Genomic DNA, 14,220 nt, shown 5'->3' on the forward strand with positions numbered 1-14,220 from the left:
TATGGTAATTTAGTATTTAGATAATTTCCATCAGGTCACTTTAGAACGTTTATAATTGTAACATGCTTTATTTCATAAAAACAATAAAAAAGTTTATAACTTATTTAATGTCCAGTACAATGAACACTGGTTCTGACACTAGCGACATGCAAGTGATTATATGGATTTAATGTTATTTCAATAAAACTTTCTAGAATTTCATGCAAATGTGTTCAAATTAATTGAAAAGAAACAAAACTGTGTATTATGGCAGAAATTGTGAGAAAAGTGACGTCTACAGGAATTAACAAATATACACTTCAAATAGAAACTTCATATGCAAACTTCAAATAGTTAAAAAGAAGTGTGTTGCTAAAAGGTTTGGCTGGATGTGAAATGTGAATGAGGCATTCTTGTTTAAATCATACATGATTTCATATATTAAGTAACAATGTATGTGAACTTTCACAGGTGTGTATATCTTGGCATAACGGTGTTTATAAAGCGGACATGCACTAAATGGATTTGGATTAGCGCTCTGTCACAGTGTGTGACCCCTAAGACTCTCTGTGATTTGACCTGGATTTCTTTCTTTATGCCTCTTCCAGTTCTGCTGGCCTTATCTGAGAAACAAGCCTGCTAATCTGATCATGTAAATCCCTCTCTACATCAATCTACAGCCCTGCTCAGTGCTCAAACCTGTAGGACGTGCCGCTGTACGGCTGTGGCTCAAAACCAGTAAATGTTTTTAAAAAAGAATATCTAAAACCTGTTCATTGAAACTACTATACTTGTTAAAAATTATAAACCTGTAAGGGTTACTACTGGGGACACTGACGTCAGGGATAAAACATTTTATAACATAAACTGTATTGTAACCAAAGAAAACATTTTCCAGTGTTTTTTCTTTTTGAAATGAAAGCATGAAAACCCATCTAACTGTGGATAGACATGAATATATGTAGCTACTTTCAAACGCAATGCTTAAATGACTTTATTAGTTCAAAACTATTTTTAGGTTTTCCACAAAATTAATAACTGATGCAATGGTCTTGTTTATGGATTGTGATACGAGTTTATTGGAGGTAGATGTAAAATGCATATCTTTTAGATTATGCATAACTCCTTAAAGAGAATTCTGGATGCATAATGGGCATCTAAGCCAAGGCACTGACTCGGAACTACAACAGTTTTGCAAAATAATATCCGCTGTTACGGTTCTGTTTATTACTATTACAGTTAATAATTACATCTGATCAGAATGCAATAGTAAACGGATCATTCACATGGTTGCATTACGTTCCCCTCGTTTTGCATAAACTTACATTTGGCGTCTGTGAATATGAATTTTGTTCACTTTCACGTGTCTCCCGTAAATTAATGTAGTTTCTGTAGATACACGGAAGCAGAAAGTGTTCGGCTTGACTTTGCCTCTTCTCAACTCCTCCCCGATTGCAACCCTGCGACTATAGCAGCCGATCAGTGACACGCGTTTAATGTCGAACGAACCCAAAGCGTTCGCTTTAACGGATGTGCCTTCAACTCCTCCCCTGTCTGCAACCGGCTCTGCTTGCCGTTCATGTCGATCACACCTCACCATACAGTGGATTTCGGTCACAAGATTAAATGACCAACTTTCGCTTTGCTTGGATAGTTTGCCCTTCACTATAGTCGACTTTAAAATGAAATCTGGCGCTTTGAAAACGAGGTCTTCTTACCTTGGCGAACTTTTTTCGAACTCCAACTCTTCATGAGATTTAACTTCGGATGACAAACAGTTTGAGGGCACCAAGGCGGACAAGAAGGACACATTATGGCAATATGTGGCAGACGGAGTCGGCCCAAGCTCATTCTGTACATTCTCGGGGCTTTTGTAGTGGGATATTTAGTGTTTCATAGGAACACGCAGAGTGACGTAGGACTGGCGAGTCGAAGAGAAGTTCCAGTCGAGCAGCACAAAAATGTGGACGAGGAATTACTGAAGAAACCCGTTTACGAGAAGCCTCCTCTAGACATGAATGCTTTAGGAGAGATGGGTAGAGCTGTTAAACTGGACCTGACTGAAGAAGAGAAGCGAGAGGAGGAGGAGAGCATCAAAAAACATCAGATAAACACTTATGTGAGCGATAGGATATCACTACACCGCAGGCTGCCTGAGAGATGGAACCCACTGTAAGTGTCCATGCTGGACATGAATGTTTGATATTTGTGAGATATCCAGCCTTAAAAGATCATTAAATGTTTGATCTAATGGTATTAAATGAGTTTATTTGAATAACATCTGAATGTAGACAGGATACACTTCGTAGTTTTATTAGTTTCAATCCTCCTCGATTTATTGCATGCCATAAAAGTTGTAAATGTTTTTGTAAACAGTCCCTATCTTGGCCCAATGTCTAATATGCGATTACAGATAGGGACCGTCTACAAAGTAACTAAGCAGGAGAAAAACGTTCAATGTGGCGCTGTCAGAGTTGGTCATGCTCACATAAATTTTGTACAGGAAAAAAAAATATCAACAACTTTTTAATGATGAATTTTGAAGATAATTAATAAAATCCATTGCGGTCAGATCCCTTTATGGACACACTGAATAAAAAACAATATGAAGTCAAATTATAAACCGATGGCCCACCCCTAATCTAAATGGTGTGCATTGTTATAATTATATTTGCAGTTGGTTTTACTCTGATAGGCAATAAATAAATTAATACAATAAAATAAACCAAATATTACTGATTTATTTTATTTTATTTATTGTTTGCATCATGTTTGTTATTTTGTTATCATGTTATTTTAAATTGACCATTAGGGTTGAAAAGATGCATCTGTGATGTTTATTTTAGTTATGTATTTTTAGGTTGCAATCAATATGTTCTGGTATTAATTTTATGTGATATTTTATCTTAGTATAGTGACACTGTAAACAAGAATGCAGTCACAATGTAGCAAACAAGGGCAAGGCATTATCTAACAAGATCTGTCTATTCAGATGTAGAAACCTGAAATATGACTACCTGAGCCTGCCCTCAACATCAGTAGTGATAGCCTTCTACAATGAAGCCTGGTCCACACTACTGAGGACAGTGCACAGTGTCCTGGAGACCTCACCAGACCTGCTGCTGACTGAAGTCATATTGGTGGATGACTACAGTGACCGAGGTATCAGTCTGAATGTATAATACAAATGAATACAAATGTCTTTCATGTTCCCTCTTTAACTTTAAACATTAACAAAGAACAAAAACTTGGGTAAATCGATAACTGGATATTAAAAGAATAGTGCACATATTTACTTATTTAACAGTCATTAGTTAAGTTAGTTCCAGGCACAGCACCAAGAGGACACACACATTCCTGATCACAAAAATCTAGGTTTGAATACAGATTCTTATCAATGAAATACCACAGCAGTAACAGTCTCAGCTCCACCCTGTGGTGAAACGCCAAGTTGCTCCTTTATACAAAAGCCAATTAGAATACTTTATTTCTGTCCTAAGTTCTTGTTCCCTGCAGCTGTCTCTGAGCAGTTCTCATGAATTTGACCCACAGATCATTTAAAGGAGCCTCTAGAGAACTACATCGCCAATCTCAAAAAGGTGCGTCTGATCCGAGCGAGGAAGAGAGAGGGTTTGGTGCGAGCGCGGCTCCTGGGGGCCTCCATTGCCACAGGAGAAGTGCTGACCTTCCTCGATTGCCACTGTGAGTGCCATGAAGGCTGGTTGGAGCCTTTACTCCAGAGGTGAGACTGATAAACTCCTCTCTACAAACCTCAAACATGCATTGTTTCATTAAATTTGCTTAGAAATTTGCTCTTTTTTTTTTTTCAATACAAAATGTGAATGCATTTTTTTCTGGTCACGCCTAAACTACATGCTACATCACTGTTTGTTTTGTGAGAAATGAATATTTATCTCCCCTTGTTAAAAATCTCTAAAACCTGTAGAATAAAGGACGAGCCTTCAGCTGTGGTGTGTCCAGTGATTGATGTTATTGACTGGAACACCTTCCAGTACCTGGGCAACGCTGGAGAACCTCAGATTGGAGGATTTGATTGGAGATTGGTGTTCACGTGGCACACTATCCCAGAATATGAACAGAAACGCAGAAGTTCTCCCACTGATGTCATCAGGTCTGTGCTTCACGGTTGCACCAAATGGAAAACAATGATTTGGTTCATATGTCATTACATTTTCAGCATTGACTGAATAATGAAAATTTTTTTGTGATTTTTATGGCAGCAGAACCATTTAGGTGAACATATTTGAATGTTTTCTCTCCAAATTAAACGTTTATGCAAATAACTGCAATAAAACAACAGTAAACCTGACCATATGTCCTCATTTCCCTGGACATGTCCTGGCTGAGAATTGCCTAAAATGTCATATTTTTTGGCTTTGTTTTGTTCTGTTGTTTTCATACTTCCTAAAGGTAATGACTGACAAGTAGTTTGACCAATAGCGAGGAGGCAGTGTACTTAATTGTCCAATCATGGCGTGCAAGAAGATGGGATGTACTGTACAGAGATGGTCAAATGCAAATCCACGTACATAAAATGTATAATGACAAAACATTTTACATTTTGAAATCCCAGCCAGGACTTGTCCGGGAAAAACAGGTTGTTCGGTCACCGTAATTTATGCTTTTCCTGGATTTTACTGTAATTTTCCCAGTAGAAGTAGAGGAATATTTTTTTTTTTTGTTTTGATTTAGTTCTGGTATAATGGATTGGCTGGGGGTTTGTTTGCAGTCAACAAGAAGTACTTCCATTACCTGGGCACATACGACACAGGAATGGAGGTGTGGGGTGGAGAGAACCTGGAGTTCTCATTCAGAGTAAGTGCATTCTGTTAAAGTTTTGTCATTGGGGTGTGTTCCTCTATTCTGTTAAAGTTTCTCTCCAAGTTTTAGTTTCCTGAGGGGAGAACGCCTTTCGGCAGATGGTCACAATCCTAGTTTGAAAACTGTGTGATGAGTCACACAAGGTTAGGAGGTCAGTCTGCACCTTTATTAAGTGTCCGCCAGCTAACATGATGAATAAAGCGACCTTCAGTGTTTATGCAGCATTTACTTACTCATTATTCCTCTCATTACTCAGCTCATCCCCTGAAGGATTCCAACACTGGTACATAGACAGCAATGGTTAACTTGTGTTTTGAGTGCCTTGAGCTGCATTTTAATCAGATTTCAGCAAGGAACGTCACAAAGACCAGACAGCTGCTCTGTCAGTGCAATATGACAGACCAGCCTATTTATTCTCTGGATCCGTCTGTTTGCAGGAACTCTGTGTGATTTTACAGCTGTGAAAGTTAACATGTTAACTTAAGAGTTCAATCAAATAGGTTACTATTTAATGTAAATTGTAATAATTTAGTACAATAACCAGATTTTATATAACTGTTTAAAATTGTTTGAATTAATCATGATATTTCATCATTTTAACAGTTAGAAATCAAAACCAAATCTGCATACAGTATAGTGAAAAATCTTTTCATCTAGAGAGTTTTCTTTTTCCTCTCAACACTGACTTTTAGTTTTAGCTGACTTCTCACATGGTATAAATGGGTCTGTACAAGAAAATATACACCTGGAGAAATGTCATATTCAGGGGTCCTAAGAAGGCAGCATAATTAAACTGCCTAATTTCAAATATGCCTAAAATGCTGCCTACGGATTATTTCGAATGGCTAATCTGTTTCCTGTCTTGGGGGTTTTTCAGATCTGGCAGTGTGGAGGGAGTCTGGAAGTCCATCCTTGCTCTCACGTGGGTCACGTCTTTCCGAAGAAAGCGCCATACTCGAGAAGCAAGGCCTTGGCCAACAGCGTGCGGGCGGCAGAAGTCTGGATGGACGAATACAAAGAAGTGTATTACCATCGCAGCCCTCATGCTCGTCTGGTACGCCTACTTGTGCGGTCTGTTGCATAACTCTGCTTTTGTTTGCTTGTCTGCTTGTTTTCACACTGTCTGTCTTTGAGGTTAGTGTAGATAGACTCACATAGCCCTTGTGAAAGATGCATATTTTCTTTGCACAAATCTAGATACATCTTCACCCATTTTTACAGAATCTGTTGATATGCTCTAAATGAATGACATTTAGCAGGTGAGCTGAAACTGGTGTGAAATTACTACAGTGAGAAGTGGCACCTCTTTCAGCCATGTTTGTCATTTAGCCACCCTTGTGGGCGAGCCCTGTAGTTAAAGAGAGAGGTGCTCTTGGTGACAGATCGGATAACCCTTTTCTCTTTGAACCTTGGAGATGCTGCCAGGTTGGCACCACCAAATCGAAATCTATCTGAGGATATGCCAGCAGATAAGGCTGTCTCTCTTTTCGGGTATAAACCACAGACAAACACTGGCCTTGCCAACGTGGATCAGGTTTGACAACATTCATACTCTGCTTCCACGCAAATTCGTAAGAGGATCGCTCTCTCTTTCAGCCTCCGAGTCTCGCTGCATATTTTATTCATGGCCGAAATCTCTGTCGATTGGGCCAGAGAGTCCTAAAGATCAACAGAATGAAGCTCTTTGATGGATCTTGATGATCAGAAAGCTTCATTTGACAGCCGCTTGATTGAGCGTGTAGCAGGATGATACGGGCCGCCTCAGGACTTTGTTGAGACTGAAGCCTGATCACAGATGGATCATCAATGGGTGTGATGTTGTGGCACCCGGCTGGCACTCACAGCGGGACCGTACATTATTGATGATTCGCTATCATCAAGTTGGTTCATTGGAAGTACATTTCTTGTCATTCATCTTAGTGCAGATCTGATGAAACACTTCACCAGAGCTTTACCTCAAACAGATGTTCCTCATAGGGGAGAGTATCTCTGGCACCAGTGTGTGGACCATCACTCAGCAGTAATTCTTGTCTGGCGGGCGGTTATGAAGAGATACCACTGCCACACACATACACAGGAACTTGGTCTTGTTTGTTGAGATGGGGTTACAAATTTATTTTGCAACAGGATGTTGCAGCATGTAGCAGTTTGTGGTGTAAAGCTGCAGTGTAATTGCACCAGAATGCAAGATGACAAAATGTTATTAGATGTTTGCTTTTATATGATCATTTTGTGAAAACAGTTGATGTAGTATGAAGAGAGAGTATTGTAAACAATCTGTTCATGTGGTATTTACTAAGACAAGAATTACAATTGATGGATGGATTCCTACAGGAAATTCACATTCCTTCCTATTCACATTGGGGACGGATATTTGTAAATATATATATATATTTTTTTTTGAGGAGCAGTCCAAAGTTTTTTGTCTTTGACAAAGAAAACAGACTGAGCCAGGGGCTTATGAGCTGTCACATCAGATACAAAATAAATCAAAAATATAAACTCTGAATGCAAATTACTGAAGCAGCCACCTGTGTCTATGTAAATTATTATTGTGATGTAAATGTACAATAGACCAGTGTGAAAACCCAAAACAAACAGGCCATAGCTGCTGTTACTGAACAGTTCAGCATGTTGTTGTAAATAAAGCTTCTTTCATTTGACGTGGAGCTGCTGCTATCTTTACATACCTCTGAAAAATGACAATTAAAAATGTTGCAGTTTATGAAAATAAATATTCTCTTTTAAAAAAGTGTGCAAGTAATAGGGTATTGTGCATATAGTTTATTAATATGCATAAATATAAATCTCAAACTGCCTCATACAATGCTCATGAAGTAATTAGATTAGAAAAAACTGAAAAGTAGTAAAATATCTTCAACAGGATCCATCATTTTTAACATTTGTTTCAGGAGGCATATGGTGATGTGACAGACAGACGGAAACTCCGAATGCGTCTTGGCTGTAAAGATTTTAAGTGGCTCTTGGAGAACATCTACCCTGACATTCAAGTCCCAGAGGACAGGCCTGGAATGTTTGGCATGGTGAGAAGAGACAAACTTCTTATGTTTACATGCATGGCTTTGTCGTAAAAATGCTATTATTATAAACAGAACTACATATTATGATATAAACTTGTACTCATATTATGCTGATAATGTCATTTCTGATTAAAAATCTATAAAGACACAAATCCTTTATTTGATGAACCGATGTGATTTCACAGATTGCATTTATTCACATATAAACATTGAAGTGTCAGTATTTTAGGTTAACAGAAATTTCTTAGACTTGATAAAAAATATGTTAGGAACAGAAATGAAGATGAACAAATTTCCTATGTTTTTGGAACAGCATGAGCATGAGTAAATGATGACAATTTTCATTTTGGGGAGATCTGTCCCTTTAAATAAGAAAAATTTGACTTTTGTTTGAATGTTTCTTTGTTTCTTCTTAATTGTAGCTGAAGAATAAAGGAATGGTCAACTACTGCTTTGACTACAACCCACCTGATGATCATAATATGGCCGGTCACCGAGTCATTCTTTACCCTTGTCACGGCATGGGACAAAACCAGGTAACTTTCGTTTTCACAACTGTAACGACAGACAGCCACACTGCTCCAATTAGTGTTCACTGCTGCACAATACACAGGGATTGTAATGCGTCTTCAGGAATATACATCAAAGTGTGTCTCACAGCATCCTGATACGGTGCAGTAAACAGTGTGTTGTGCACTCCACAGCACGCTTGTTTTTAAAGCAACTCCAATCGTCAGGCACAGCGGCGTGACTTTATTCGTCTCCTCCCTCTCTGTGGGGAGACAGATGAGCCCTGGAGACTCATCAGTGCACAATATCAGCCATATGTACAGCACAAAAACACTCTTCTAATGGATTCTCTCTGTGAATACAAGAGAAATGCTCGTCTGTTTCTTTCTGGTTTGGTACATTTGGGTCAATCCTGTTTGAGACTTCATCAAATTTTCAGTAATTTTACAGACTGAAATGCTACCAACTGAAATCACAGAATTCATCAAATCCATTACTTATATGCTTACTGAAGGATGGTGTTTTGAGAGCCTAGATTTTACAAAAGACAGAATGTTAGTAAAAAAAAAAAAGGAAAAACAATGAATTCATTCGCAATTATAGATATAATGCGTATTAAATGTATTATGTCTTTTGAATGTAGTGAAATTATTTGTAGTTCACTTTTTTGCGATAAAAGAAACGAAATATCTCAAATTGTGTGAATTCATATTTTAGACATTTATATGAAGGGCAAGTAATTTAGCAGGCGAAATTCAATGATTGCAATAGGAATCTGTGTTTGGATTAGTTTTATTTTCCATTTATCACTACACTATTTGTTGATTTTGTGAGTGTGATTTGTTGTGATTTGTATTGTTTGTTTATATATCTTCTTTTCTCTTTTTGTGACAGTTCTTTGAGTACTCCACACTCCAAGAGATCCGTTATAACACGAGGGACCCTGCAGGCTGCGTCGTGGCTGATCCTGTCTCCACATTCCTTACCATGCATCTCTGCAGTAAACCCAGGGAAGCTGTGCCTGAAGACCAGAAGTTCCTATTCAGAGAGGTGAGATCACTGAACATGTCACTACAAACTAATTGTATGCAAATAGAATTCTATTAAAATTTATTGCATGCATTAATCCTAAATAATCACATATACACTACTATTCAAAAGTTTGGGGTTAATAAGACTTTTGTCGAAATAGTTTTATTCAGCAAGGACGCTTTAATGTGATCAAAAGTGAAACAGTAAAGTAACAGTAACTTATAATGTTACAAATGATTTCTATTTGAAATAAATGCAGTTCTTTTGAACTTCGTATTCATTAAAGAATCCAAAAATATGCATCACATTTTCCACAAAAATATTAAGCAGCATAACTGTTTTCAACATTGATAATAAAAAGAAGTGTTTCTTGAGCAGCACACCAACTGTTCTTGGAAGCAAACAACGGTCCAAGAAAATGTCACATTAAAGTGTTACTTGAGAAAGTCACACAGCATGGCAACAGGTTTCAGTGTGTCTTGCAGTGAAATTTCAGAAGCAAGCCTTAGTGTGAACTCTTTGCAAGCACAGCGAGCACCTGAAGAGCAGCGTGACGTCAGCGTGATTCTTTCTAGTCTGTGGGGTATCAGAGTAAGGAGGAGGTGCTGGGAGCAAATGAAACACTGAGGTTGACCGAGCTTCCTGTTCTAGTGTGCCAAAGGCCTTTACAGTATTTGAACAAACCCCTGACTGTAAGTAGTAGACTTGGATGTGTAACACTTCTCATAATCATTGCATTGGCAGGATGGCTCTCTCTACCATGTTCAGACACAGAAGTGTGTTGAGGCAGTAGCCCGGACTGACAATGGGAACCCTGGCCCCGCTCTCCGGCCCTGCTCCGACTCAGCCTCCCAGAAGTGGTTCTTTGAAGAGAGAACATAGCAAAGGTTCTCTCTACACCCTTCACCTGCACAACAGTTCAAAGGGCATTTCATATCGGCTGTTCTGACTTCACACCAGTTTACTGAGCATTCCACTTCCTCCACTTAGGATTGACAGTGCCTTTCTTTTACATGACATGCACAGTACATACTCTGTTTGTTAAACTGAAGAAAATATAGTATGTTTTAATGAATTGACATATTCGATTTGAACATTTTTGGATAGTGTATTAAAATTCATCACTTGTAATAAGAGTTGTTCAGTTTGTAATCCTTGTTTTATTGTATTGAGATTTTTTATTTTTGTATTTTTGTAATTCAAAATTTTCAACGAGTTTTGGATTTCTGAGTAAAATAAGGTATGTGTGCTGCAACATGCACTACTGTTCAAAAGTTTGGGTTCAGTAAGATTTATTTTTTTTTTTTTTAAGAAATTATTATTTTTATTAAGCAAGGATGCATTAAATTGTCCGTAAGTGATGGATAAGATATTTATAATGTTACAAAAGATTTCTATTTCAAATAGATGCTGTTCTTTTTAACTTTGATTTGTCAAAGAATCCTGAATTTTTTTTATTTGGTACAACTTTGAATTCTGAAAGAATCCTGAAAAAATGTGAAGGATCATGTGACACTGAAAACTGGAGAAATGGCTGCTGAATATTTCCATCATAGAAATAAATTACATTGTAAAATCTATTAAAATAGAAAACGGTTATTTTAAATTGTAATATTTCACAGTATTACTGTTTTTTTACTGTATTTTTATAGTGAGCATGAAAGACTTCTTTCAAAAACATCAAAAGTTCTTACCAGCTTCAAAAGTTTGAACAGTAGTGTATGCTGTATGATGAAATGTGAAAGTCTCGAAAGCACAGACCTTATTTTAATTATAAATCCAAAACTGCTATTCTTAAAGCCCACAGGAAGGTCCTAAGGAAACCCATGGTGAATTAGTCTTCTAGGTTGGCCTGCACATAGACATCATTACTGAAAAACCTCCATTTCTCAGAAAGATATAAGCACTGTATTTAAGCGCTCATCATAACCTCTGGGTCTCTCTGTCGCAATTGACAATCATTACCATTTTATAAGATGGTAATTTGAGTTATTTTAATCAGTCAGTGCTGCCAGCTCCATCTGCTGGTGTCTCATCATCCCCTGTTCTCCTGCAAATTAGCTTCTATTTATTCAAATTCTTTGACATATTTAACTTTTTTTTTTCTTGTGACTAGCATTCTTAAAAACTCCTGATGTAAGATCTCGCTTGCGATTCGTGCCTCCTTTCAGCCTGGTTGTGTGTGTATTGTTGGCTGAGTATTGAGATTAGACTCAGATAAGCAGCAGTGCTGGCAGTAGCCATTCTCTTTCCAACCACTAGATGGTGCCAAACTCTCTGTTTTATTCCATGTCCGCTTTGTCCTCCATGCTGTAACATCAGCTTGTATTTACATGCGTGTAATTCCATTAGCCCATGATGCAGTGATTGAGATGCTGGGTTATACTTTTATACACAATTACAGTTAAAAATGTACAGTGATTATTACTTGTATCTGAAACCATATGGCAGCCTACCTCTAGTCATTTACCTGCTGTTGAGAATAGATCGTCGGTCATTTGAAGGGGATGAAACGGAGCTGGATGTCACAGCAAATACTAGATTGTAGTGGCCAAATGACTGTGATTTTTGCTTTATATTTCCCTAAAGATGTAGAGAAACAGTGCTGGTTAGTTAGTTTAGGGCAGGCAGGGGTGTCATACTAAATGCAACTGATCCAGCTAATCAAGTTCTTCGGGCTTATTTTAAAACTACATGGTATGTGTGCCGGAGCAGGGCTGGAACTAAACTCAGCAGGGCTGTGGCTCTCCAGGAACTGAGTTTGACACCCCTGCTTTAGAGTATGTGGAGATAAACCTCTTTACATTTTGACCAACTGTAGGTATGTTTTCTAGGCTGAATGATCATTTATAATGAATTTATCTGATTAACTTAGCTTTCTCAGTTATTTATTACTTCAGTAATTACTGGTGTCCTTAAAATTGCTGGAATGTTGAAAATAAGAAGTAGATTTTTAGTTAAAAATGAACTCTGTCATTTACTCACCTTTATGTTGTGTCGAAACCGTACATAAAAATATAGTTCTATAGTTGTTATTGATTGAAAACCACAATTTACTTTCATTCTATGGAAAAAAAACAGCTATGATGTGCTTAAATATCTCTTTTTTGTGTTCCACAAAGAAAAGACTTAAAGTTGGGTAAATAAAGACAATTTCTTTTTATTTTTAAAGACATTTAAAATGGTTTCAGTGCCTTACACAGTGTTTAAAGAAGGACGTTTTTAAGTAAAATATAGGTGAGAGGGAACTTTTCTTGTTTGGTTTACAGAACACGTTTTTTGTTGTATTCTATAAGGTTATGGGCTAACTGAACATTGTCATGGGGAGAATTGATTTACTGATGTGATTCTGATGTGAGAGCATGTGACATGAGCTTCAGTACTGGACAGATGTTTTCACGGCCTCTATAGATAAGAAGATGATTGAAAGATTGATAATATTATGAGAATGATTATGTTTGCAATGGTAGGGCTTTCCCGTCTGTCAAAGCCTCAGAATTGATTATGGGTTCCTTAAAGAGGTAAAAAATATTATTCTGTAAGGATGATTTTAAGTACTGTTTACACTATGTCTGTATGGTCATTTTATCCTCAATACAATGGAAGTATAAAATGCAAAAAAATGATACATTCTATAGATAAATGTGGTTTAAAATTCATATCATGCATTTTAATCTTCAAACATGCCCATTTACTGATGCATAGGACCAACCCAGAAAAATGAATGGCCATAAAAGTTGTGTGGTTGGTTACAGCAGCAGTGAGTATGCACTTTTCTTGGAATAATGAATGATTTTTAATGTTATTTTATTTTGCATTTAATTTTGCTGATGGTAGAATGTTGAAACCATGTGTTTTGAAACGGTATCAATGCTGGAAGAAAATTCAGGTAACTTTATGCTGTTATGTAAGTGACCTTAACATCAGAAATGAAGGTATTCCTTTTTTTTCTTTTTTTTTTTTTTTAATTAATGCAATAATTATGGTTAATAATGTCTAATATCTAACTTAAAGGTGCACTTAGTATTTTTTATTTTTTTTACGCTACACCATTTTGTCATTCACAATCAGCAGCTATTCATAACAAAATTTTGTATTTAACCCAATTATTTAAGTATTTAACACAAGCCAGTCCACTCCATGTAAATTACAAAAATAATAATAAAGCTGCTTTTATTAGGCATCTGATATGATTGCAGCCTTCATCTCGTGTGAGGATACTTTATTTTATACATATTTAAATTTGTTTGTGCAAAACATTTTAATTAGGAAAAAATCTGAGTGCATTTTTTAATTGTAATGACTTTTTTTCTAGATCAAAAGAATGAAAGTCGCTTTAACTTAAAATTGATTTCATGTTTGACTTTTTACACATTAAAGCCATTAAATAACATCCTAATGTGTGCCTGTCTTTCTTCACCAACAACTGACAACCCTGGCAATCTTTTTTTCCCACCGTATTACATACTCTCGTCTCTCCAGCAAGCGGTCGTATTCTGACACTTCACTCAGGTTATTGTGGAAAATAATAAATCGCAAACTTTTCCCATTTGGTTCACCCTCTGAATGCGTATTTGTTCTTTCCATCCATGTTGGAGTCGCAGTCGCAGCGAGACGATGGAGGTGTCATTGGCAGCCGATTGTCTTGAAGATGTGCAGCAGAGTATGAGGAAGCGCTCATGCCAAGATGCTCCTCACTATGCGCTCTGCCCCGCAGTCATTCTCAATTACTCATTCATGATGTGCGTCTGTTTGATATTTCATACTGTTTGTGGGCTTCTTTTGTATGGTGTCATCTGCCTCGCTCTCCGGGTGC

At 37.2% G+C, this 14,220-nt stretch overlaps 1 protein-coding gene across 1 annotated transcript; it reads left to right on the plus strand.

Annotated features, from left to right (window-relative positions):
* Positions 1 to 1,314: 1,314 nt before the first annotated feature.
* LOC109052739 (polypeptide N-acetylgalactosaminyltransferase 12-like) lies at positions 1,315 to 10,535 on the plus strand. The gene is made up of 10 exons (XM_042776922.1): positions 1,315 to 2,151; positions 2,972 to 3,141; positions 3,532 to 3,721; positions 3,926 to 4,115; positions 4,693 to 4,815; positions 5,699 to 5,875; positions 7,734 to 7,865; positions 8,285 to 8,398; positions 9,267 to 9,422; positions 10,149 to 10,535. The coding sequence occupies exons 1-10, from the start codon at positions 1,793 to 1,795 to the stop codon at positions 10,284 to 10,286; spliced, it is 1,749 nt and encodes a 582-aa protein (XP_042632856.1). The 5' UTR covers positions 1,315 to 1,792; the 3' UTR covers positions 10,287 to 10,535.
* The last annotated feature ends 3,685 nt before the right edge of the window (positions 10,536 to 14,220 follow it).

Source organism: Cyprinus carpio, chromosome A19 (genome assembly GCF_018340385.1).
Source record: "Cyprinus carpio isolate SPL01 chromosome A19, ASM1834038v1, whole genome shotgun sequence".
Classification (NCBI taxonomy): domain Eukaryota; kingdom Metazoa; phylum Chordata; class Actinopteri; order Cypriniformes; family Cyprinidae; genus Cyprinus; species Cyprinus carpio.